Source organism: Vanacampus margaritifer, chromosome 8, assembly GCF_051991255.1.
Source record: "Vanacampus margaritifer isolate UIUO_Vmar chromosome 8, RoL_Vmar_1.0, whole genome shotgun sequence".
NCBI classification, from domain to species: Eukaryota; Metazoa; Chordata; class Actinopteri; order Syngnathiformes; family Syngnathidae; genus Vanacampus; species Vanacampus margaritifer.
In genome coordinates this window covers 13441968-13466619 of record NC_135439.1, presented here as the reverse complement: position 1 = coordinate 13466619, position 24652 = coordinate 13441968, and the positions used below count along the sequence as shown (strand labels likewise).

General features: G+C 38.9%; 1 protein-coding gene across 5 annotated transcripts in view; it reads left to right on the top strand.

The window, feature by feature from the left end:
• The first annotated feature begins 1181 nt into the window (after positions 1 to 1181).
• LOC144056723 (low-density lipoprotein receptor-related protein 1-like) overlaps positions 1182 to 24652 on the top strand; it is a 123033-nt gene continuing 99562 nt past the window's right edge. For 3 of the 5 annotated variants that reach the window (XM_077573744.1, XM_077573743.1, XM_077573742.1), the window contains exons 1-2: positions 1189 to 1730; positions 21855 to 21977. In XM_077573744.1, the coding sequence (XP_077429870.1) occupies positions 1634 to 1730; positions 21855 to 21977 (220 nt within the window). In that variant the 5' untranslated portion in view covers positions 1189 to 1633. Of the gene's footprint in view, positions 1731 to 21854; positions 21978 to 24652 lie in introns of all 5 variants that reach the window. The other 2 variants (XR_013295099.1, XM_077573741.1) reach the window with 2 other exon arrangements.

Genomic DNA, 24652 nt, shown 5'->3' with positions numbered 1-24652 from the left:
TTTATTTGTACTTATTTGAAGCCTGTACTGTATGTAACTAGAGAATGCACTTTATGTTACGTGCAAATGGTGAATAGCTGATGCTCAACTCAGTTGCCACGGAATTAATTGAAATGTTGAAACACTGAATTTGAGAATTTGACCCTGAGGAATAAGCGGTTCAGAAAATGGATGGATTGATGGATGAATTTGAGATTTGGAAAATTTAAAAAAAAATGATGAAGTCTAATATAATCCGAATAATCTGATTGGTTTGGACTGGTTGAGAAATGTGCAACGAGGAAAGGAGGCCAAAATATAAAACACATGTATTGATTTGGGGATTTTGTCATGGAAAATGTGGATTAGTGGGAATGTACTGTGACCAATACTTTCTAATATGTTACAAATGTGCTGCACATTTTGATGTTATAATGGTTGGAATCAGTTGAATAAGTACATAAATATGGAAGAGTGAGCTAAATTTGGATAATGTCTGCATTCATTTCAATGGGAAACTTTTTTTCATGCAAAATGTAGAACTATGGGTAAAATAATTCCCAATCTGGCTTGATTTGAATAAACTGAACATTTTGACACTGCAAATTAGAAATTGGTTGAGAACAGGGAAGGATAAAAAGTATGAATAATAATAATAATAATAATTTTAGTGCACAGGTTGCAAAATTCGGGAAGTTAGGAACTGTAGGTAATTAAATAAAACTAATGTAAATTATTTACCACATTTGATTTAGGCTCTGAATCAGAAACTTGCAGGAAGTAAATGATATTTTAGCAAAATAGTCAATGAATTTTCTGATCATATGGATGTACTGGTCTACTAATTTGCTGCTTGAGGAACTTATAGTTTTCTGAACGGGCAGGGTGGGGGCGGGGGATGAATTCATATTTAACGCAACATTCATATTTTTGTTGTTCAATGAAGGAATTGATTGCTCATTCAAATATTTTCAAGTTTTACAAAGTTCCGGCACAAATCCGTGAAAATTATATGTATTTTAATTGTTTTATTTGACATTCGTTTGCGTTTCTATTTATGCTTCATCCCGGAAACTTTCCGTGAAATTATCGTAAATGTTCCTCCCCTACGATAACATATGCGATATACAATTACAACAATACACGAAGAAGAGCCTCATTGAACACGATGGAGGTGTCGTGTGCTTGGGGAGGAGGAGGATGAAGAGGAGGAGGGCCAGCCGACGTCACTCATCATCGCTTGGAGCCTCTAGCTGGTCAATCTGTGGCCAGCGGCGGCAGAGGCGACCGGGCGAAGTGAGCTCAACCTTCCACCAGCTTCCTGACGCACTCCACTCGCCTCCGAAGAGCACACCCGACCCCCCTGGACGAGTCGCACGACCACCAGCTCCAGCTCGAGCTCCAAAATCCAGGCTAGCCGAAACCGCTAGCCTTCGTAAGGGTGGCCGGGCTGTCCATGCATCCGGGGAGCCCCGAGGCAGCCCCGGGCTGGCTGGGAGAAGACCGAGCCGGAAGCCTTGAGCCTTGACACTCACCGCGCGCAGCGGCGGTGGATGCCCGGCGAGGAGCATCTTCTCGCCTGTCTGCAAGCAACCAGCGTGACAGCTCCAAGAGGCGATTGATGACTAATATTCCCTCCGGATAGACCACAACAATGTTGCGCACCGCGGCCAACGTGCTGGCAGCAGGATTGCTCGTCTTGGGAATGTTGCACAGCTCCGAAGTCGTCTCGCCATCCAGGGCTGTTGATGGTAAGCGGTCTTGAAACGCATTCCCTATCACCTGCTGCTTTGTTTTGTTTGTCCTGAACTCGGTGTGCTCCACTGCTTGCCCCAGGTTGATGCAACAATTAAAATGGGTCTTTTGTTTGGGCCACATGTGAATATTGCAGTGTCACAGTCAGCCTTCCTCTGCGAGAGGAGACACGTTCACGCTGACATTAATTGAGAAAATGATGGCACAGGCCCCGGGAGCGCTTGATTTTTAAGGTAGCACTTAATGTATCACAGATGTGTACATTTTTAATGCCAGCGAGTGGTGGCGTGTCTTGAAATCAGTGGTCTCAAACTGGGGACCCCAGACCTTAGTAGACTGTGAGCCCTAGCTTGGGGGTCCGCAAAGATAATTAGCAATGAATTGCTTTTCGACCATTTTTTTCTTTCAATTTGAGGTCTTTGTTTAAACCTTCTTGAAATGCTGATAAAGGCGTTTCTTTCGACTACTTCTTTCGACTACTTCTTTCTACCTCCGTTTTATAGCTTTTTACGGATAGATACCAGTGGTTCTCAAACTGGGGTCCCCGGACCCGTTTTGGGTCTGCGAGTCGTAACTTGGAGGTCCACAAAGTTGACTTATTATTGACACGTACATATGGGCGTCGACTAGCTTATAAAACAAACTTAATAAAACAATGACTCCTTCCTACCTTAGTTTTGAACCAATTAAAAGCCTTGTCGTAATTGTAGCATCTCATAAATCTGACATGCCTGCACAAATATGATTTATATAACTGAATTATTTCGTTAAGCTTGGACTTTATCACAATATTCTGATTTTATCCTGGAAAAATCCAATCAACTAAAATTTTTCCCCTCTAAAAAGTATGAATTTGTTTTTGTAACATTCAACGACTTTCTCAAAAATAGGCAAGATATGACACGTTAGTTGAGAATGGAGGGGGCCCTTGGAAACATTTCTATACTGACCCCCATACATTTGAGAACCACTGCTTTAAATGACAGGTTTTGGGCTTTGGTATGGTGTATTTGTGGAAGGCCATCTTTTCTTCACTCCAATCACATACGCTGGTCTAAAATGTCTTGTCCACTGAGAATTTCGATAGGTCAAATAATACTTTCCATGAAAACCAGTATGACTTTTGTTGTCATCTACAGACTAAAACAGCCCCCTCCCTTCCTCCCACAACTGACCTTGCACACCTTCACAGTCTGGAACAACTTCTGGAAACCATTAAAAATCCCCCAATCCTACTCACGCACACCTCACGGTGTGGTGGCAGAGGAAAAAGGCTGATTGGTTCGATTCCATTCAGCTGAAAAAGGGAATTTGTTGTTTCTAGCACACAGTTACCTCGTCATTCAACTTTTTCTTGAATACAAAGCTCTTCTCAAACAAATTAGCATTTGCGTGTGATCTATCATTAAATTCTGGAGGTCTTTGAAGGCTTGTCTGTTCTAAATCACAAGCTGGATTTTATGAGATTCATCGTCCAACCAAAAACCTTTGAAGTCATGTTGTCGCACCCGACGAAACCTAGCTCAATTGCCACCTTGAATGTAGCCTGCAACCACCAACAAGTTAGCTTGCAACAAGCTGACAAATCCCACAATACTTCTTTGACTAATGGGAAAACCAACAATTGACAATTTGGAACATCCGGCCGTTTCTGATTCCGCAATGCAAATGCTTACTTCACTCGGTGAAAACAAATTGTATTGCTTTTGCCTGTGACTAGCATACAAAACAGGTAGATTGTTATAGTAGTCAAACGACATTTAATTACATTTAGAAATCAAAATAATCCTCACAAATCAAAAAATACAAGGATCCAAAGTCTAATGCTTTTTAATGAGTGGAGCGCGTCATTGCACTGAGTAAGTTTGCCATTTTGACTTATGACGTGAACTCGGAATTGTCAATTGGGAAAACTAACAATATGTTCATCTGTTTTTTTTTTAAAACAGTAGTTGTCCAGTACAAATTGCCTCATGTCAACATGCCCTAAATATCGTTTTAGATATTAAATTTTGATGCCCAAAAAATCCCAAGGAAATTTGAATGTTTATGTCAAGAATAATCTGGAATTTTGCGTGTGTGTAGCTCAACTTTCCATAATTCCTGTCATGTTGCTCTTCTCCATTCCACAAACTGTCTCTGTTGGTTGCATCCAAGTATTGCACTCCTGCTTTAACAGTTAATCACCAATCATTCCGTATAACAATTTGAACTTTAAATGATGAGTTCATTAAATTATCACATGCCTATTTACAATGGTTAAAAAAAGTTAATCTTATCTTGTAATTCGTACAGTCAGTTTTTTTTTAAAGACAAAAAGGACGTGTTTAGGAAGGCGACACTAGTAAAGGTAAACAAACCCTTTTTGTTTTTAAAAAGAAAAAGTGACTATTTAAAATGGATTCATATTTTTGATGTGAGTGTCGTCGCTCTTATTTGATGAGTCACCCTTGTGTGTTTAGTTGTCAGCTTGAATAATCATTGCGGTTTGTTTAAGGTCACCGTGAGTAAAATACTGATTTCTTTCTTCAACACAACATTGTGAAATGTGTTTTTCTCCTGAATAGTTCCATTATGGTTTTAGTCATTATTTTTGCATTAACGCAATATCAGCCCCTTCCAAGCATTGTCATGCTTTTCAAACGTGAGAAATGTGATTCAGAGGATTTATTTGTTTCATTTTTTTTTTTCTGACTTGAGTTGTTTTGCCATGTGCCGGCCGGACCGCCAAAGACTCTTAGTACTGTAGCCAGGCCCCAGGTCACCAGCAAGCCTTTGGTTTAATTGGGTCTAAACTGCTCTTTGTTTCTCAGAGGAGACCTCGGCGAACAGTCTCAGATTGTTCCGAAAACTCTACTAATTGGGGGCTTAGCGGAAAAGGCCCTAATGAAGGAATTCACATTGCTTCACCGTACGACACAATGTCATTGCAAAAACACCCTCCGTCTTTTTGTCTACTTGCTTATGTTATTTGACGCAGCAAAAAGTGGTCATTCAATTAAATTCACCGTCAATTTCATCTACATCTGCTTCCTCTTTTTCCACTCCTTGCTAAGAAACTGAATTTTCTTTACCCCCTCCCATGTGGCCTCAGTTGTACCATTTGGTTCGAGTATCAGCGGAGGTGAGGCCAACATCGCGATGGCACCACATGGCCAAATTGTTCACATTTGCTGACAACTCCAAGCAATACGGCAAACGGAGCGCATTTGGCAGCTTAGTCTTGCTCACTTAAATTGAAAGTGCATGCGGAAAATACATTTTCAACTGTGCATATCTCGGCTTGTTCTGCGGTTAAATATCTAATGCGACACTGTAAAGTAGCTGCTTTGCATTGCCTGGCGGTATATAATCCACTACTTTGGTCAGTGGATTTTCTGAGGAAAAATAACAAGCGAGGCTCATTGAAATCCAGCCACATTATTACGCTGATACTTTAAGGCTGAGGAGTATCATCAAATTCTTCACAGTTTAAACTGTAGATTAAAGATGTCCGCAGAGTTGCTTCATGTCTCTTTGCGGGCCGTGGATGTAATATTTGCATCTTTGTAAAACACTACATTACAGAGTTGTACATCATACTTGCACACATACATATTTTATTCAGACTTCATTAAAGCATTTCAGCGCTTCTGTGTTGAATGGAAAGTGTTGTAAATCGATTTCTTAACAAGAGTGTGTACCTCCGCAAGCCATTTGTTAGCTTTGTGGACGTACTGTAAACGACTAAAGTGGCTGTTTTCATGTGGGGAAACAGATTAAAGGAATCTAATGGATTTAGTTTAGCAATAACGTTAACACCCGTTACTTATTTTTTAGCATTGTTGTTTCTCCTTTTGGCGGTTCTGCTTTTGATGAGTAAAGCTAGTATTTGTCTTTTAGCTTAGGTCCGTATCTTACTGAGGGGTGAATGTTTGCGAGTGTTGGCGTTCAACGTTCGCCGACATTCGCCTAGGTTCTTCTTGTCACAAGGAAATTTTGAACATGTGCAGAATTTCCTTGCAACCCAAAAACCCACCGAGACGCTAGGCTAGGCTAGGTGAATGTCTGGCGAACATTTGCGAACTTGAACAAACGCTGGCGCGAAATCAACATTGCCTAGCGTTGCAAACTTTTGCCCCTCAGTGAGATGCTTTACTGTGGCGTCATCTAAAATGAACAATAATATCTTGTTTTTAAAAAGAACATACTTAAAGGGGAAGTCAACCTTAAACATTTCTTGACAATAATATGTTCTATTTGACCTCACTAGTCTAAACATGACATTCTGATTAATATTACATTTCTGGAATATGAGTTATGCAGCAAAATCCAGTCGTATTTATCTGTTTCAGGAGGCAGCCATTTTGCCACTAGCTGTCGACTGAAGATGACATCACAGTTGCTCAGGGCTCAGGCAACAACCAATCATAGCTCACCTGTTTTCTGAAGCTGAGCTGTGATTGGTTGTTACCAGACACCTGAGCAACTGTGGCGTCATTTTGACCTTAGAGCAAGTGGCAAAATGGCCGCCTTCTGATATTGATAAAAACAACGCTTCGGGGTATCCAAAGATTATGCCAAATAATTCGTTACATAATAAATTTCAATTGTAGTCTCTAAATGTTGAAATACATATTAAGCATGTAGGGGATTTTTGCACATAATGTGCTATTTATTAACAATGTACAAGGAACAAATCACATTTTGTCCCCTTATTTCGTTTTTCCACACACCATATGAAAAAAAAAGTTCCTTATACTAATATATTTACAGCCACATAAATTTATTAATGTTATTTAATCCCCCAATTCTAGACAAAAAAAAGTTAGGGCATATATATATATATATATATATACTAAGTGTTAAGTATTCTTCAAGCTGTTTTGTGTGTGATGTTTAAATATCTTATTTTGAAATCAATGCTTTTAATTTGGAAGACCGCTCCGTAGTTCTGCTTCCTGTTTCACGTTTCTGTTTGCCATTCAGCTCATGCTTTTATATTTAGCTTGTGCAAAACAACGTTAACTTATTGATGTCCGTCTAAAACAATCTATCTGAACATTGGACTCGGGAGATTCTTCTTCTCCAGACTCTAATTGAGGTGGATTTCAACATTTTGTGGTAAATAGCGCCAGCTACTGTGCAGGAAGGGCATAATTAGTAAGCGTCTGATTGATAAAAATGCTGGCAGGCTGCAATGCAAGACGTGCAGTGATATGTCAATCATTTGGCGCTGCGGGGTCCAATCACATTTGAGCCAGGGGCACGTGCCACCCCGGCCTCCCTCTAGCTCCGCCAGTGCCCTAATGAGGATATGTGCTTTAGATAATGGACTGGTGACTTCATTAGATATCAGTAAAATCCAATATCATGCTTTTACAGTGCTAAAAAGGCTTGCTTTGGATTGACATTATCAGGCAAATATTAATTTAACAACGTGGTTATTATATAAGTGGTGCAGAATTGCACCGCATCACACTGTTTCTGATATTTCACCCATCTCGTAATCTGAAAGGTATAAATGATCAGAAAACATTATTCAGTGCTGTATAATATATTTCGGCTCTATTTTCTTTTGATGCAGCTCTTAAATTGGAGCACAGGAGCAGCGTAATGTGTTGGCTTCGTCGGTGGCAGCTTTCCGAGACGAATGGCCTCTGCTTTGTTGTCAGGCTCTGTTTTATCATCTGGACCCAAATACGCCCAAATGGCGGCAGAGGCATTTTTCTTCCTTACAAGTCTTGTAGTGTACTCTCCTCTCGCTCTTGCCATCTTTCACTGCCCAGATGTCTGTTGTCCGTTTGGACAGTCAGACAGAATGCTGACATTGTAGCATGTACAATATGAATGAGGGGAGGAATTTATTTTGAATGTCTCACGATTCGATTCCGATTTTTTTGGGGTGTGCGATTCGATTCAGAAGCCGATTTTTGATTCAAAATGATTTGATTGACAACGATTTTTGCTTCAATTTATAGATGTTCGAGGAATCGTAATGATCTACTCCAGTCTGACTCGCTAATGCTAATTAGTGTTCTACTCGCGGCACTTTTATCACTCAAAAGAACGGCTCCACGCTGCAAAAAAACCCCAACTTTTATTGGAATAACTTGATCTTGTTTTTTTGCTTCTACTCTCTAATGTGGCTACAACTTAACAGTGTGTCAGACCGCGTGGAACCACACTGCCCCTAAGTGGCCAAATCGGGTACAACATGAACAGCGCTCCCAATAAAGGCACACACAAACAAAGGCAAGCCAGTATAAAATAATTTAAATAAAATAGATTTTGGGACATTTAAAATCGATTGTGAATCGTACTAAATGAGAATCGATTTTTCGGGCACACCCCTAGTATGTATCTACTGAATTAAAGTACAAATTTTACACATGTCTCTGACAGACAGCCACAATTTCAAAATTAGTCCTCACACACAAACCATGAAACTGTGAAATCCTCCCATTGAAGTTGTGATATTTATTGGCAAAACAGTCAGGCAGATAGAAATGTAAGAACAGCCATTCTGCTATGCAGAACTGCATTGTAATGTTGCTCACTAGTCCACTTCAGCCACTAATTGCATTCATTTCCTCTGACCATTAATGTACAAAACGATCTCCAGGCAGTGATATCGCCTGTTGCCTCATTGTTAAGAGATGATTCCTTCCCCCTATAGAGAATTTAAATGGTTCCACCCGTAGATAAAGTATGTTCTATTTTAAGCTCCGGCCCACACATCTCATACATTCATTGTCATCCGTTTTACTCTTCACTGGGATTTTCTCTTGGCTGACGTCCATATTTTCAGTGGCAATCGTGTAGGTGAGTAGAGCGGTGCCCTTTACAGACGAGCATTCAGTCCTTTTGAGGAAAATTGAAGTAGACACACCTGACAGGATGCAACAATTCAACGCCTTGATAAGAGCTCTCATTATTGTTATATGTATTATCTGTCTGAATGCAATAATGAAAATGGGGGTCATTTTAACATGTTATTTATCGGCGGTGGAACTCCGGCACCACAGCGTGATATGTTATTATGTTGCCTGTGTAGCTTTGTAATTCAACCGAAATATCGGGACAAACTTTCAGTATGAGCCAATGCAGTTTTACGTGACTGCAGATTAGGGAATAGTTTAAAAGGTTGCATAATTAATTGTTGATTGTGAGGAATTGATTGTTGACTAATTGTGTCTTGAAACGAGTGAGACAAAATGAAGTCCACTACTTGGCTCCTTCCAACCTTGTTTCTCAACTAGTTTTTAATCTTATATAGGAGATATATGGAAAAGCTTCTTTTAATTGCTTGTATACAAATGGGAGACAATAGGGAGTGCATACGGCTAAATTAAAGTAATGCTGCTCTGAAGCCTCTTATTAACACACAGAAAGTGGCTAGCTTTGTTGCTAATTGTTTTTGTTGTTGTTTTTTTAAATAAAGTAACATTTTCTTTTAGTTTAGTTTGACGAGCTGCAACATGAATTTAACCCTAACCCTAACCCTGAATTTAATTTTTTTTTACCAATAGTTAATTTTCATCATAGTTGATCAAGGAAACATATATTCACAAAAACTTTCGGATATTTAGCTTTTCTGGGAAATGTAAGGATCAACCTAAAATGTGCCCTAACCTTTAAAGGTGAACTTAATTCGATCGGTCGATACCAGGCCTCATTTCAAGGTATCGGTATTTGCAACGACCGTTTTTAACTCATTTGTTCCCAAAAACATAAAAATATGTTCTATTTTAAATGTTACCATGCTCCCAAAGACGTATTTATACATTTATAATTATTATTATTTTTTTAGAGCATACAGAAGGCTTTGATGCATCCTCTGAAATGAAGAGAATGCTTGGAGCAATGGTATTATTACAAAAATGGCCAGCAGGTGGCAGCAGAGCAAAAGAGATCAACCAGGGCCATGTTGCCAAAAGCTCCTTTTCCCCACTTTTTTTAACAGATTTGTGAATAATGATGAAACTTAGCTATATTCTAATGCTAATTGCTGCAAAACGAAACAGATAGAAATATATTTTTTTTTTCCTGATGAAAGAAGAGACCCTAATCTTTCTTTTGGTAGTTTTTTATGTTTTTATAGCAATAGAACACAACATCCTGTGGGCCTTGCAAAATCTGTCAAAATCCAGTAAAACACCTGGGAGCGAAGGGGGTTGCTTCAGTGAAAATGGCTGGGAGTGAATGAGTTAAATGAGAAATTATAATAGAAAGTTAGATATTAATGTACTGTATATGTATAGGGCAGGGGTCAAGGGGGTCAACGAGTCGCCTAATGTTCTAGGAATGTCGTAGGAGTGATCATTTGGAAATGAACGCTGGCAGAGATTGCTAAAAAATGAAGAGTTACATATTGATATTCATCTGCTCTCTTCATCCAGTCAGCATGGAGGTGCTTACGGCTGCCTCATGCATGATGAGAGCATGAAAGAACATTCTAGAGTATCTGGTCACCCGTTCCATGGAGCTCCTGCATCTCACGCAAAGTTGAAACTTGATTTGACCAAAAGGCACCGAAGAATTTGATCTAATCTTCTTTAATGTTTCCCTTTAGCAGCATACTAAGTAGGCTTGATTGTCATTCTTCTGCCTCTGCAGCTATGTACAGCGCGCGCTCTTGTGGCGGGAGCAATGGCAGAGGGATTTGTCTCAACTGGCTCTGTTGATAATTGAGGATCACACCTTGGGGGTTCTCTTCAATTTACCATCCTTACTCTCCCCCCACTGAATTTGGTGTAATCCTCATGCGGAAGTTAAGGAGGCCAAAGCCTTCTTCCTCGGGGTTCCAATGTTGAGCCTAACGCAAATATCTGTCTTGGTTGATTACAGCTTCAGGGTTTAGAAGTAGTCAAATCTCAGACAGACATCTAACTTGTTCTTAATTACATTCACTTGTGATTACTCGGCTTTGTAAAGAGGTCGCGCCTTTCGGTACCACCAAGGCTTGTTTAGATCTACTGTACTTTGAGCTGACCTGTAAAAAAAATCCTAATTCCCTTGGCAACTATAACGTCACACACAATGACATTCTTGATGTTAAGACTCCTTCTGTCTTTTTGTTACACATGCTTAATTCGACCACCAAGGGACACGTGTATTAATCGCTTAATTAATCGTTAAGAAATTGGCCAATTGCGCGGAAGTGATTGTTGTTTACTTGCGTCATGAAGCAAAATGGAGTGCACTACATGGCTGCAACCAGCAGAGGCTCTCTAGAAGACCATTGCATCAACTTCCACATAAGACTGACTTTCGACTGGGGATAGCCCGATTATTGGCTGGGCCGATTATTGGAAAATGCCAAATAAGGGCATCGGTCTTTTTATGGATCTGAAGGCCAATAAAGCTGGTATGTGTCTCACTGAGTGGTGAATGATTGCAAACGTAGCAAATTTAGGGTTTTCATCAGGATTTGTAAGATGTTCACAGACGGTACTTTACTTGTCGCAAAGACATTTCGAACATATTCAGACAATTTTTTCACTGTCTGCAAAGATCTTTTGAAACCTTTTACGAACCCTGACGGAATCCCCAAATTAGCAACATTCACATGCATTTGTCGCTTTTCATTTATGGATTTATTTAAATTTCCACTTTATAAAAAAAATTATGCTGACTCTGGGAACTACCTACACTTTTTATTTCGGAATTTTTTTTAAATGAAGATATCATGTTGAAATTTTGTAAAACTTAATTTACAGTAGAAAACTTTAGGGAACTATTTACTTGCTTAGTTTTTAATAGCTTAACACATGCTGATGACCCTGGAAGCGCCCTACAATTTTTGTTATCATTTTTAAACAATTCTTTCTATGTTTAAAATTAAAAGAAAAAGTTTTTTTTTTTTTAACGCTCATATTTTCTCTTTTACTAAAAAATGAATATTGAATATCGGAAATATGGGGGGGAACAAAACAAAAACAAAGTGCGCATTCACAGTCCATTCTGACATGTCAAGCAAGCCGAAACATACTCAACACAGTATCCACGCTAAGTCTAACTTCACAATAAAGTTGACAAAATACATTGGCGGCAAAGCAAATAGCCTTAGCGCACTTTTACTTTGAAGTTCGCCCACGTCGTGGCGTGATGGCTAGCTTGACTTCCCTTTTAGACGTTACTTTATCGTAGTTGGCTGACATTGTAATTGCGACCAACATCAACACAATGCTATCCCGAACACATTTTCAATCGCTAATTTAGGACGCTAAGAAACCGCTAATTATTTACGCTGTCATTGTATGGCACGGCAGAAGTCTCCGACATAAGTGGCTAGCGGCTACCTGTTAGCATGACCAACGACTGTCTTGAGTATTTGACTGATAAATAAGTTTGACATCTTGAATTATTTTTCAATATTCTGGACTACAATTCATTCTCCATGTTTAAAGAAAGGGAAGTGGCTTAAATTGCACGTTGAGGACTTTTTATATATATATATATAAAAAAAAAAAGATAAATATAATTTTGTCTTCATTTGTTTTATAAACACTCAAAATGTCCAAGTTAGCTGTTTAGATTATAAGGAACACAACTTTAAGCCATTAATAATACCTTGTTGTTTTACACATGAACCATGTCAAAAATAAGGATGTTTCTGCCTCATATTGCACTTAAGTTGTGTTCCTAAATCTTAAATGACTATATTAGACATTTTGTATTGATTATTTTTTATTTAATGGGAAGACGTTTTATAAAATAACTGAATATATAAAATCCTACATGGCTATATTAGACATTTTGAATAGATTTTTTTTTAAATGGAAAAAGCACTTTAAAGACAAAGTACTATTTATCTTTCTTTTTTTTTTGGCTGATCCGTAAAACGATCCAATCTGTGACTCAAATCCGTGATCCGATCCGAACCGTGACTTTTGAAATCCGTTGCACCACTACTACACACCCATTTTCAAACGATTAAATGAATATTTCGGTGTCAGTAAAACAAACCATTATTATTATTGACACAGCTCTTGTATTGGATCTCATGACACTGTGCAAATAGAGCTGGTGAGCGCGTAAAATGTCTTAAACCAGTAAACTTTGTCATCCATTGCGAGTTCCATATAAATCCTTATTTGCAATCCATTAGCTCTTTCTTCTATCATTTTTACAGCTTGCGCAGTTCCTCCAAACTCAGTTGAAATGGTTTATGGTAACAAACAGGCACAGCTGGGGCCCCTTCTTCTCTGTTTTGTAACATGGCAAATGGGAAAACGTTTTCTCCCCCTCACTCTTTTGCTCTCTCCTGTTGCAAAACGTTGGTCATGCCTTTGTTGTGGTGGCAGATCAAGAGGTGGCCAAACAGACCAGAATCTGTGTTTTCCTAATTTTATCCCACAAAAGAAGAGGACTTATTACAGTTCCTCATAATGCCTGTCAGGATGTTTATGAGCAGCTGTGTTGTGGTATCATTTGTGCCTCTCAGAAAAGAGGCAAGTCGTATTAGAGGCAAGTCATGTTGTTTATCTCCTTCCCCTCAAATACTTGTGAAATCGTAATGAACAGTAAATTTAGGATGACAGGATTATCGTCTCTCCTTGAGAAACTCTTTGTTTTGCTGGTGAAAGTACGTCCTATCTTTAGTAGACTAAACTCTGTGACTTTTTAACCCCAGTAGACATTGCAAGAGTCTGTAAATGTTTTGAATAACCACGCTATGCAATTACCTCAGCCAACACGCCCACCTGGTGTTTTTGTGTGCCCTGACGTTTTTATTATTCTCAATACTTGAGGCTGAATCATTAAATCCTGAGTCAAGAAAGGATCATGTCCTAAGAACACAGTGGTTGTTGCCCCGGATCGTTTATGGTGTCTCCATGGAGTCAGGAAAAGTTGCAAAGGACTTGTTATATTTATTTATATAAACCCAAGTTATAACTTAGGTTGACATTGTATGTCAACTAGTGGTTAACTGATCACTGAGTCATGTCAAATCACTCAGTGGGTTTAATCATGTAGATTTGTGATTTTAATGAAACTTGGTGTACGTGTTAGTAGTGATGATGCAAGACTAAATCAAAAAAATTAGGGAGCTACAGCCTGTCGAATTTTGATATTTTTGGCAAAAAGGGGCGGGGCCGCCTTCCTTTAAACCTTTATATCAGGAACTACTAGATAAATCTTCACATAACAGTTATCTTTGGTAAGGAAATTCAATTCAGGATTCCAAATGTATTAGGGATGCCTGGCCGATTATCGGTGCCGATATTGGGTATTTTTACCAATATCGGTAACAGCCCATAAAAGGTAAAGCCAAAACCATTTTAATCTCAGGTGACTATTTCTTAAAATTTTCAGTTAATTTAGAGATGCTGCTGAACCCGGGAACCTTCTGAACCTTTTGTTTTTGTTTGAGATAAAAACAAAGAAATGTGTTTCCAGTTTCCATTTAACTTTTTAAGAAGGGGAGCTCCCTGAACATATATATTTTTTAGAAATTTAAAATGAAGTATATATATATATATATATATATATATATATATAAATATATATATATATATATATATATATAGAAAACGTTCAATAAGCATTAATGCTTTAAGACAGTGGTGTCAAACATACGGCCCGTGGGCCGGATCAGGCCCGCAAAGAGGTTTTAATCCGGCCCGCGAGACAATTTTGGAATTATAATTTTTTTTTTTTAAATGTCGGACCAACTAATCAGCCGGCCACAATCAAAACATTTCAATTCGTAATTTCAATGCAACTTGTACACAGAATCGTCCTGGATGTCATTATTTTACACACAACCTTAAGTCACGGTTTGTTTAAAAATGTTAATTTTTTAATTTTTTTTATCATAGACCCACATAAAAGTGTTAAATATGACACAAATTTAATTACTGGGAGCACAAATTCATATGAAGGATTAACGTCCTTATAACTTCATTAACTGCGTCCCACAGTTCATTCTGGAAACAATATATATGCAAAACAGGTAGATTTAACACATCCGGAACTCAAACAGGCAAAGTGTTGCCGCGTTCCATTTGCATTCGTGTTATTTTTTGGAACAATATGATTACAGTTGAGCTACGTAATTTAGAGCTGACCCACAAATAGCAAAAATATGCGTATAATTGACGGCAATTGTTTTTAAGTTATATACCTTTTTTTTTTTTAACCGATCTTAGTAATATATTTTCCTAATATGAGTTTGACACATTTAAGACATTACAACAAAGTCAAGATTGGCATTTGTATTTTTTTTATATATTTTTTGAGGCAATACATCCCCCCCCCCCCTTTTTACAAAAAATATTGGCTTCAAATATCAGTTATAGGCCTCCTTGACTGCTTATAACTGGCATCGGTATCGGCCCCGAAAAAAACCATGTCTATCTCTAAAATTTATACTTTGCCCCCTTCTTGGTGCTAAACAAAAAATGTTTAAGAGAACATGTAAGTGATTGGATTTCATGAAAAATGTTAAGGTCACATGACCCACAAGGTCAATTCCAAGGTCAAATTATAGGTCAAAAAGTCAGGTAGCTAAATATGCAAATGGCCCCGGACCGTAGTTTGGACACCCCTGCAGTAGCTCATCCTCTATAATGCGCATACTGTGCATTCAATACAAAACTCTTGTTAGCTTTCATATTCATCATACTGACAGATCAGAGCAAGTTTGTCTCTTCTTAACTCATCCCTGCAGGGAATTTCTGTTTCCTCTCTGCTTTAATATGGAGGTCAAGGAAAAGGGTCAGGAACAAATCCAGCCCCCCTGGAGCTAACGCGCATCGTCCTTCTCAAGGCCGTATGTATGAATGGGGACCGTCTAGGTTGAAGGCAGGTTTTCTTGTCTAATAAGTTGACTTTGAACAGTGGACGCGCACCCCCGTTGACAGTGCGTACTCTTAATGTCTGCTGGAACTTCGGAGTGCCCCCGCTGATCTCCAAAGGCAGACGTGCAACTTATTTATAGCCGTGTTGTGGGTGTGAGGAAATGGGGCTGTGGCTGGAGAAGAGGGTGGCGTTTGTCTTAGGAGAAGACGCTTTCTCACCACCAGACTGAACTCATCTTGGAGGCCGCAGAGGCGGGGGCGAGGGAGCGGGGGGGTTGATGTGCGTATGCTGATGCAGCCCAAATGGAGATGACCCAAAAGTAGCCTCTACCTTGGTAAACACACTGCTCATTGGTAGCATGTGTGACATTCCTCCATCCCATCTCAGTATCCCACTCAAGCTATTTTATGAGACCCCCAACCCCCCCAACTTGGACCTACTTCTCCATTTGCTCTCACTTCATACAGTTTGTTCTCTTATGTCATCCTATGTCATATGTTTCTGTTTAACCTCCTCAGTACTGACTCTTCTTCCCGCTTTCAGTTGTTAAAATAACAAGAGACACCTGATCACCCTTCTAAGAGTATGGAAGAATAACGGATGGAAAGACTTCATCCCCCCCCCAGCTAAAATTGCAAAAAACAATCCAAAATAGATAAAACTGCAAATGTTCTTTTCTGGGCTGTTTACTGAGTTGAACGAGCTTTTGTTTTTGTTTAAACCAAATCTCAGATGTAAACAGGAAGTCACTTAAGCAGATTAATCTTTTAGCTCCAAATTGGAATTCACTGCGAAACTGCTTGGGAAAGATGAAAATAATTCACAAGGCAGAAATGCCCAAGTAAGAATTGATTACAAATGCAGGTTCATAGTTTTCAAAATACAGTCTCTATTACACATAATAAGCAATTCTGTCCTCTAGTGGCTTTGAGTAGTGTGCAATAGAGAAGATGATCTGTCGGTTTAGATGACTACTACACATGTGACGCCTGTAAGTCAAATCACTGAAATAAAACAAATGTCAATAATCCATTCCAACTTCCCACAGAAACACATTTTTGTTTCATGTTAATAAACTAAATTTTCATTCTGTAAAATCTAAATAGAAAAACATAAAAAAATGACATCAAGAAATGATCTATATGCAAATGTAATCAAGCTGTGACATGCATACACACGGTGGGGAAGCTGAGGACTTAGCTGACCAGCAAGAGTTTCCCTGACAACACGCTCACTTTCCAGAGCTTCTTAATAGAACAATCAATTGCACTTTTCACTTTCTTGGGAGCCAAACTGACGGCTAATTTATAGCATAAAGATACCTGAAATACGTGATGTGGGAGCAAATAACATTTTGAGAGAAAGCACAAGTGAGAATTGTTTTTTATAGTGAACCCATGTTCCACTAAGAAGTTCCACCAGCAGTGAAATAATGAGTGAGTTAATAAGTACAGTTAGATGATAGTATAGTATTTTTTTTTCTGTACTGAGCAGAATCAGAATAACAATCTCCACATTCAAAACCAAAACAAGCACAATATATACTGAGCTCACCTTGTCGTGTAGCAGAACGTGAAGCTAACCATCATGATTCGCGCAATTTGCTATTCTTCTTTTCTTCTCCTGCCTTGCCACCCATTGAAATAGGTAAGAAGGCTAATAACATGGGGCATGTCATTTGTTCATTTTAGTATATACTACTCCGCCCTCCATCTTGGGAGTTATATTCCGAGAGAGAGAGAGAGAGAGAGAGAGAGAGAGAGAGAGAGAGAGAGAGAGAGAGAGAGAGATTATTGTTCAGTAATTATAGTGTAAGAGTGTATGTGTTTACAGTAAACAAATGCCATTTTTTTCCGGGATTTAACAAATGTAATTTATCATTTCACAATTTACATCAATAATTGTACCTAAAGATGTGCATTACAAAATGAACCTAGAACTTGGCTGAGTTTAAAGCACTTCCTGTTTTCATTCTTCTTCTTTGAAATTTACACTGTCAAACTAAATTGTGTGCTGCCATCTAGTGGTAGACAATGGCATAACAGTACACCCAAAATAAACAGGAGACAGAACAAAATAGTTATGAAAAAAATAAAAATAAAACTGCGGGACCCGGAATCTACGATGGATATGGGGTATATACCCTAAAAACAGATTGGTCAAATTGACCAAAAACAAGGTTAAATTTGACCAATCTAACAGGTAGTTATGTGTCCGACAGAACCTTTGGTTTGGAGAAAAAAAGTACCACTTATTGTCACACCCACCCAAGTGGGGCAAAATTTGTTCTCTGCATTTGACCCATCTCCTGACGGAGCAGTGAGCAACAGCAGGGTCCACGCTCGGGAATCATGATCATGATCAAACCCCCCAATTCCATCCCATAATGCTGAGGGCAAGCAGGGAGGCATTTTTATAGTCTTTGGAATGACACGGCCAGGGATCGAACCCACAAACTCCCAGTCTCAGGCCTAAGTGATCTATCTAGACACACATTTCCATTTTTAAACACAATATCATTTATAAATTATAATATATTGTAATCACTTATAATAATTAATACATACATTTAGAATACAATAAATTGATTCAATAAATATATTTCCAAGTGATCTATCTAGAATAACTTTCTATTGTAACCAATTTCATTTGGTTGTTTGGCTAACCAATAAAATTGGTATGCCCGTAACCACCCGCAATGATCAATGTCTGACCAATCTATTGGTTAATCAAGCCAATATGAGGTAGAGTGTACTGTATGCCACGGCCTGCAAAATAATTGACTGAGGGGCCCAAATTGCTCCCGGGTTAGAGACGTTTCCCCCGCCACCCCCGAGGAAGCTTTCAAGCTTCCTCCAGAGTGCAAAAAAAGAAGTCATTTTTGTTGTTTTTCAAATTAAATCAACCAAAAACCACTAAATAAAAATGAGATACGTACGCGTAGTGAGTTTAATCCTATTATGAACACTTAAATTTAATTTGATGAGCTAATGTTTTCATGATGATTGTTTGTTTTGGCTTAAACAGACCTATGAAATATAAAAGTGAGTGTTTTACCCAAGTGGCGGTTATCTCATCTCCTTAAACAAACAATACCCAAAAAGTGATGCCATGTATGTTTGGCTGTATGCTCTGACGACTTCTCCATGAACAGTAACCCGTACCTCCACCTCTCTAACCTCCTGACCTACTTCCTAAGCTCCGTGATATGTTTCTGCCACCAGAAACTAGCGCTCCTCCCACAGCTTTTATTGGAAACAGAGCATCCTGCCAGGCTCCAGCATGTCAGCATCTAAGTAAACCGTGGACAGCAGACAGGCGCGGTGCGAGTATCTGCTCGCTACGGCTGTTGTTGATACCTCCAAACATGCAAACAAACAAAGACCTATGAGAAAGAGGGATGAGGAAAATAGTGAAGGCTTTTGAGTGTAATCCTGGCTGCCGTTCATGAATAAATCAAAACCTTGTGACTTCTCAGAGAGAAATTACGCCACTCCATGTGCACACACACACGCACGCACGCACACACACACACACACACACACACGCACACACACGCACACACACACACACACGTTAAGTGGAGCACAGCAATATGTCAGATTGAATTCTTAGTATTTAGGTTGAGCTCTGTGAAAGCTAGGTTTAAATGTAAATGCTGTCATACTGCTTAGCTGCCTTCATCCTGTCATCCGTGGACGATGATAGTGCTTTTCCCTTCTTTTTTTTTTTTGTATGTGCGTGAGAATGTTCGGGTGTGTGCATATGTGCGTGCGTGTGAGTGTGTGCTCATTAATTCACCTTAAACCTATTAAGAATCTCATACCGTTCACCTAAACCGAATACTTCAGAATCCCGCTAGAGTCGTGAAGTTGTCGGGAGACCCGAGGAAGGATCAAAGAAAAGAAACAAAAGTGAAATCCAGCATAGCTCTCTTTCCCATCATAGGCCCAAACAATCCTAAGGTTACAGGAAAATCTATTAGTCTTTTTTTTCTTCTGACCATGCTGTGTGAAACACATTGAGACGTAAAGGCTCTTATCAAGGGCTTGACATGGTCATTACCCACAGAGGTCGGCCAGCGTCCCAGAATGATTGCGGTTCACTTTAGGACCACAATCAGGAGTGGCAGTAAAGACTTGGGCTATTGGAACTGGGTCATGGTTTAATTCTTTCTTGTGGACAAAAAACTGACAAGTCTGTATTGGCGAAATGCTAGTTTGCTTCCTGATGACTGCCAAAGTGCCTTTGAGCAATGTGCTAACCCTCCACCTCTTTCTCAAGAGGTTCAGCACTGTCTATATTGCAATTTTTTTAATTTATATATATATATTTAAACTAAATTACAGTGTACTTTACAGGCCAGTCCATATTTAGAGTTCTGTTTCTTGACAGCGAGAGAAGAAGCGGTAAAGAAAACACAAAATAAATAAATAAATAAATAAGTTTATACTGTTTAAAGCGTGTAGGAGGCATACAACTTTTTTTTTTTTTTTTTTTAAGTTCTTTATAACGGTCATCTCTATATTGCAAATATTCTGTAATGTATCACAAATGGGGGGGGGGGTGTCACTGTACATAGCAGGCAGTTCAATTTCCCCTTGAGCGATTTATATTATTAAGTACTAGATAATAAAGAAAAACGCTTTTCACTATAACGGCTATAAAGATGGCAGTGACGAGGAAAACGTGAAACATTCATAAGACTAGCTGGCAGCTACTTTTCCACTGTCACAAGGGCCTTCATTAATCACTGACAATGTGTTATTAAAGGAAAGTCACTAAAGCCAAAATTGACTCACTGTTGCCAGTGCGTGTCTATTGATTAATTCATTATTAATCAATCAAGAATTGGGCTACATAATCACACGACACTAATATGTCCTGGCGCAGTGGTGAGGAATCAATGTAGTAGTACAGTTTTGTATTAGGAAGCGATAGCAAACGTAAACTGAAGTTAAAGCGAGAAGAATACAATATGTTGTATGTGTGTGTATAATGGGGTCTGTGTTATAGCACATTTGAATGAAAATGGTGCCGTAAAACCAGCAACTTTTATTTCTTTGTGTTTTGAAAGGTTGTGCATACAGACGACATTATTAAAACTGTCCCTATTCACACAGAGCTGCAAAAATGCCTGAAGATACTCATTTGCATACCGCCCCCCTTTCACATGCAGTTACAACACTGTGCTGTGCCATTCATGAATGAATGGATGAGATGTACTTTTGAGTCAGAGAAATGTCTTTCAGTATTTAGACTGGAACAATAATACCTTCGTTTTAATGGACACCATCAGTGTCACCCACTCAACATCACAGATCGCTCGAAAGTAACATGCATTGCTAAGCTAACCTTAACCCAAGCTAACCCTCAGCTGACCATTGAGGAGATTGCAAGTGTTTGGTCTGCTTTAGAAGTGTTTGCAAATTCTAACATTTAACGCAGATAACTTGTCTGCTTCACAGTCCTTTCCTGTGTGGTTTTCTCCTGAGGCTTTGTCACACGTTCTAAAACATGCTAGGTTCACTGAAAACTGTATGAATGTGAGTGTGAATGGTTTGTGTATAATGTGCCCTGTACTAGAATGGCAACGGGTTCAGGAACTTCAGGGTGTATTCTTTGGCTTGCCTTATCAGCTTTTATTATCATTATATTGCTACCAACATCGAAATCTTATTCAATCGCTAATTTAGGATGCTAAGGAACTGCTAGTAAATGATGCCATCATTGTATGTAGCCGCTAGCTGCTAGCAAAATGCGCCTGGCTGGCAACAGCAAGTAGTCCGGTGACTGTTGCTTTGCTTTCTTTCTGTTCTTCTATTTTAATGATGTGAACATAGGCTAGTTTGTAATTCACTCTCTATGTTTAGTGGAAGACGATGTGCCTTAAATTGCACTTTGAGGCATTTTTCATTCATATTCCATGGATAAAATAAGATATCCTGCCTTATATTGCACTCAAGGTTCCCAAAATCCAAACAGCCATATTTGACTTAAATGTTTTTTTATGCTGGTCAATGATAATTTCTCTAGATTCTGTTAGATTGTAACTAAAGGAGATGTTATCTGTTCTCATCATTGCATTGTACAGTTGGGAACTCTGACCTGAATACAGTACATGGGAGCATCAAGTTTATGCAAAGCTTTTTCAAGACATTTTTTGTGTAACCACTTTTCTTTTCAGTCAGCCAACAACAGTTTAATTAGAGCCACCGGCAAAAAACGAAGCAGACGCCTCTGGCTAATGAGACCTTAGGAATAAATATCATTGACACCAAGGGATTATTTTACTCTCGTGGTTTAACATATTTTGATTTGTTCCTTTTCAGCTCCAAAGACCTGCAGCCCGAAGCAGTTTGTGTGTAAAGATGGCGTGACGTGTATCTCAAAAGGATGGCGCTGCGACCGCGAGAAAGACTGTCCAGACGGCTCGGACGAGGAACCGGATGTTTGTAAGTGATTCACAAAAAAAAGTCCACGTTTAAGTCATACTCTGATTGTGTGGACCTGGCTGCATTTACAGCAAAGTCCTCTTTGGCTGATATTTAAGCATTCAGAGTACATAATTGGAGCTTTACTGGAACTAAATGTTCCTCCAGCTCTAAATCTGTGCATCATGTAATTTATGGACATTAAGATGGATCAGAATGCCTGTTTTTCTTTTTTAAATTCATTCTGCAGTGTGTGACGTGCATTAATAACACTTACTTACCTTCATTTATTTGCAGCGTATTGAATTACAAATGAAAGTAATGCAGCTTGAAAAGGAACATTTCATCTAAATTATGTTCCGCAGACATGGCTTTCAGTCTACTTCAATGTTTGAACACAATGGGATTTTTTTTTTTTTTTTTTTGCTATCCGTGGAGGTCATTTTGCCTTAAAGCTGTCCCGTCATGGAGATTTGCAATGTTTGTTTTTTTATCTGGATGGGATTTCCTTTTTTCTCCCAGCGCCCCATAGATGCAGTTAATGAGACAAATGCAAACTGAATGGACTGAAAAAAGACAGCCATGGTTACAAAGTCTACATTAGAGATGAAATGCTCTCAGGCTGGATCCCTGGCGAGGGAATGAGAGGTGCAGTGTCTCCCTGGTCAGCTTTTCAGAGGTAGTTTTCCAAGAGGATCCAACGTTTGGACGTAGGGGAAAAAGTGGGTGTGCGTGTGTATACGTCTGACATGTTTTTGGAGGGTTGGCATAGAGTAAGAGACTGAGAGGCCGGGGTGAAGCCTGAAGTTAAAGTCTAGACGCAAAGACTGTAAGAGAGTCGGTCTGGAAGTCATTAAAGACGCGCCCACAGCAATGGAGAAACCTGCTGTTTTGCACAACCTGCTCTTTCCTCCGTTCTCCTCATCTGTGGGCGAGCCTGCTTCCTTGTCTTTATCTGGGACAGAGACAACAGTGACTGCATCCCTTCTCTCAGTCTACGTCTCGCTTCTTCCAGAACTTCTGAAAAACAACAGTTACGGGAATAGCGCACTGAAGGAACTTGAGTTCACGCTGCGGTAGTGGAAAAGGTTGTGAGTCAGAGACAGGCCTAGAGTATGTGGGCAAAAGTACTGAGAAATACCTTTTAATCAATCAGAAGTTGCTTTAGATCGCTGAGTCTTAATTCTTTTTGAAAAGATGTTTTGGACAATAGTCTGGAGACAGTTTAGAGAAGAACCGTTTCTGTTGCAGGATGATTGCACTCCATCAATCCCATTAAACACATTTGGAATAAAGTACAGCAGAGTTTGCAAGTCAACATCAGTGGATGAATGTACAAAAATTCCCCCAGGCACACTTGTGAGAAGAAAACAGTTATACACGATGGTTGGATTTCCACTTGAAAATAGGGAAACTGCGAAAAGCAAGGTTTTTACATTGAGAGCATCAGAAAGAGACACGCTATCAAACCACAACAATGGAAGAGAACCAACTTGTTCTTTTTTTGATCCACTTAAGCCACTGTACCCCCTTACCAAAAATAAGCATACTTAAGTATGCCTGAAGTATACTGAAAATTAGGAAAGTATACTTCTACTTCTAGTACTTATTGGAAGTATACTCCACCAAGTAAATGTTGAGTATACTTTAAGTATACTGAAACATATACTAAAAGTTTCTATACATAGAAAGTTTGTTTATCCAGCCAATTTGTTTTCCCAGTGAAAATGTTATTCATTAAACTGGCCACCTCGAGTCAACGGCTCGTACGGGGTCTACCAAACTTATCAACCCCGAGGCGGGAGCCATCGCCATGGGCTGGGGGGCGATGGGCTCCGCTGCGGCTCGAGCTCTCATTCAAGTGAATGGGAACACACGATTAAAAGTAGCACAGGTTGTGTTTGAGCAATAAATATAATTACATACATACAATACATTCATTTAATAAATGTTTTGTATGTGACATTCAGAATATTTGTTGATATCAAACTAATGGGGTCTTTTTTCATTTTAAATTATGCAAGTAATTAACTGATAAGAAAAAAAGGAGGATGAAAGTGTGCAGTGGATCAAAAAATATTGAAGACGATTAGGGTTAGGGCTCCTCCAAATATTAAACGTCGAAAGAATTAACACATAACAGGGCTCTTCAAATTTGAAGGGCAAAAAATGTTGATTAAAAAAAGGCTTTTTAACTAAGCGATTAATCGTGATTAATCAAGATTCTTAATCTGATTTTAAAAAATTATCGTTTGACAGCTCTATTTTTAGTAAAACAATAAGTATAATCAAAAATAAATGTAAAGTATACTTAAGTATACTCTATTATGTACTTAAAATATACCACTTTTTGGTAAAGGCATCATGGAATTCGGACTATATGAACCCACAGCTTTCCCACCAGCTTTAAACCCATGCAGCTAAAACAATTTAACTCACCAAAATCATGTTTACTGTTCATAAATGTCAAGTGCCCCCTCCAACATGTCAAAATTGAGACATATTAGTTTTGTGGTGCATATTTCTATTGCAATTTCACTTGTTGAATGTTATTTTGCATGTTAATTAGTGCTGTTTCCACTCAAATTCCCACTAAGTCTGGCAGTTTTTGACTTCTCATACTTTTACGTATTCTGCCCTCTCTCTCAACATGCAGTGTTTAGTTTGGCAGATAGCTACCATTTGTTCAAATTAGA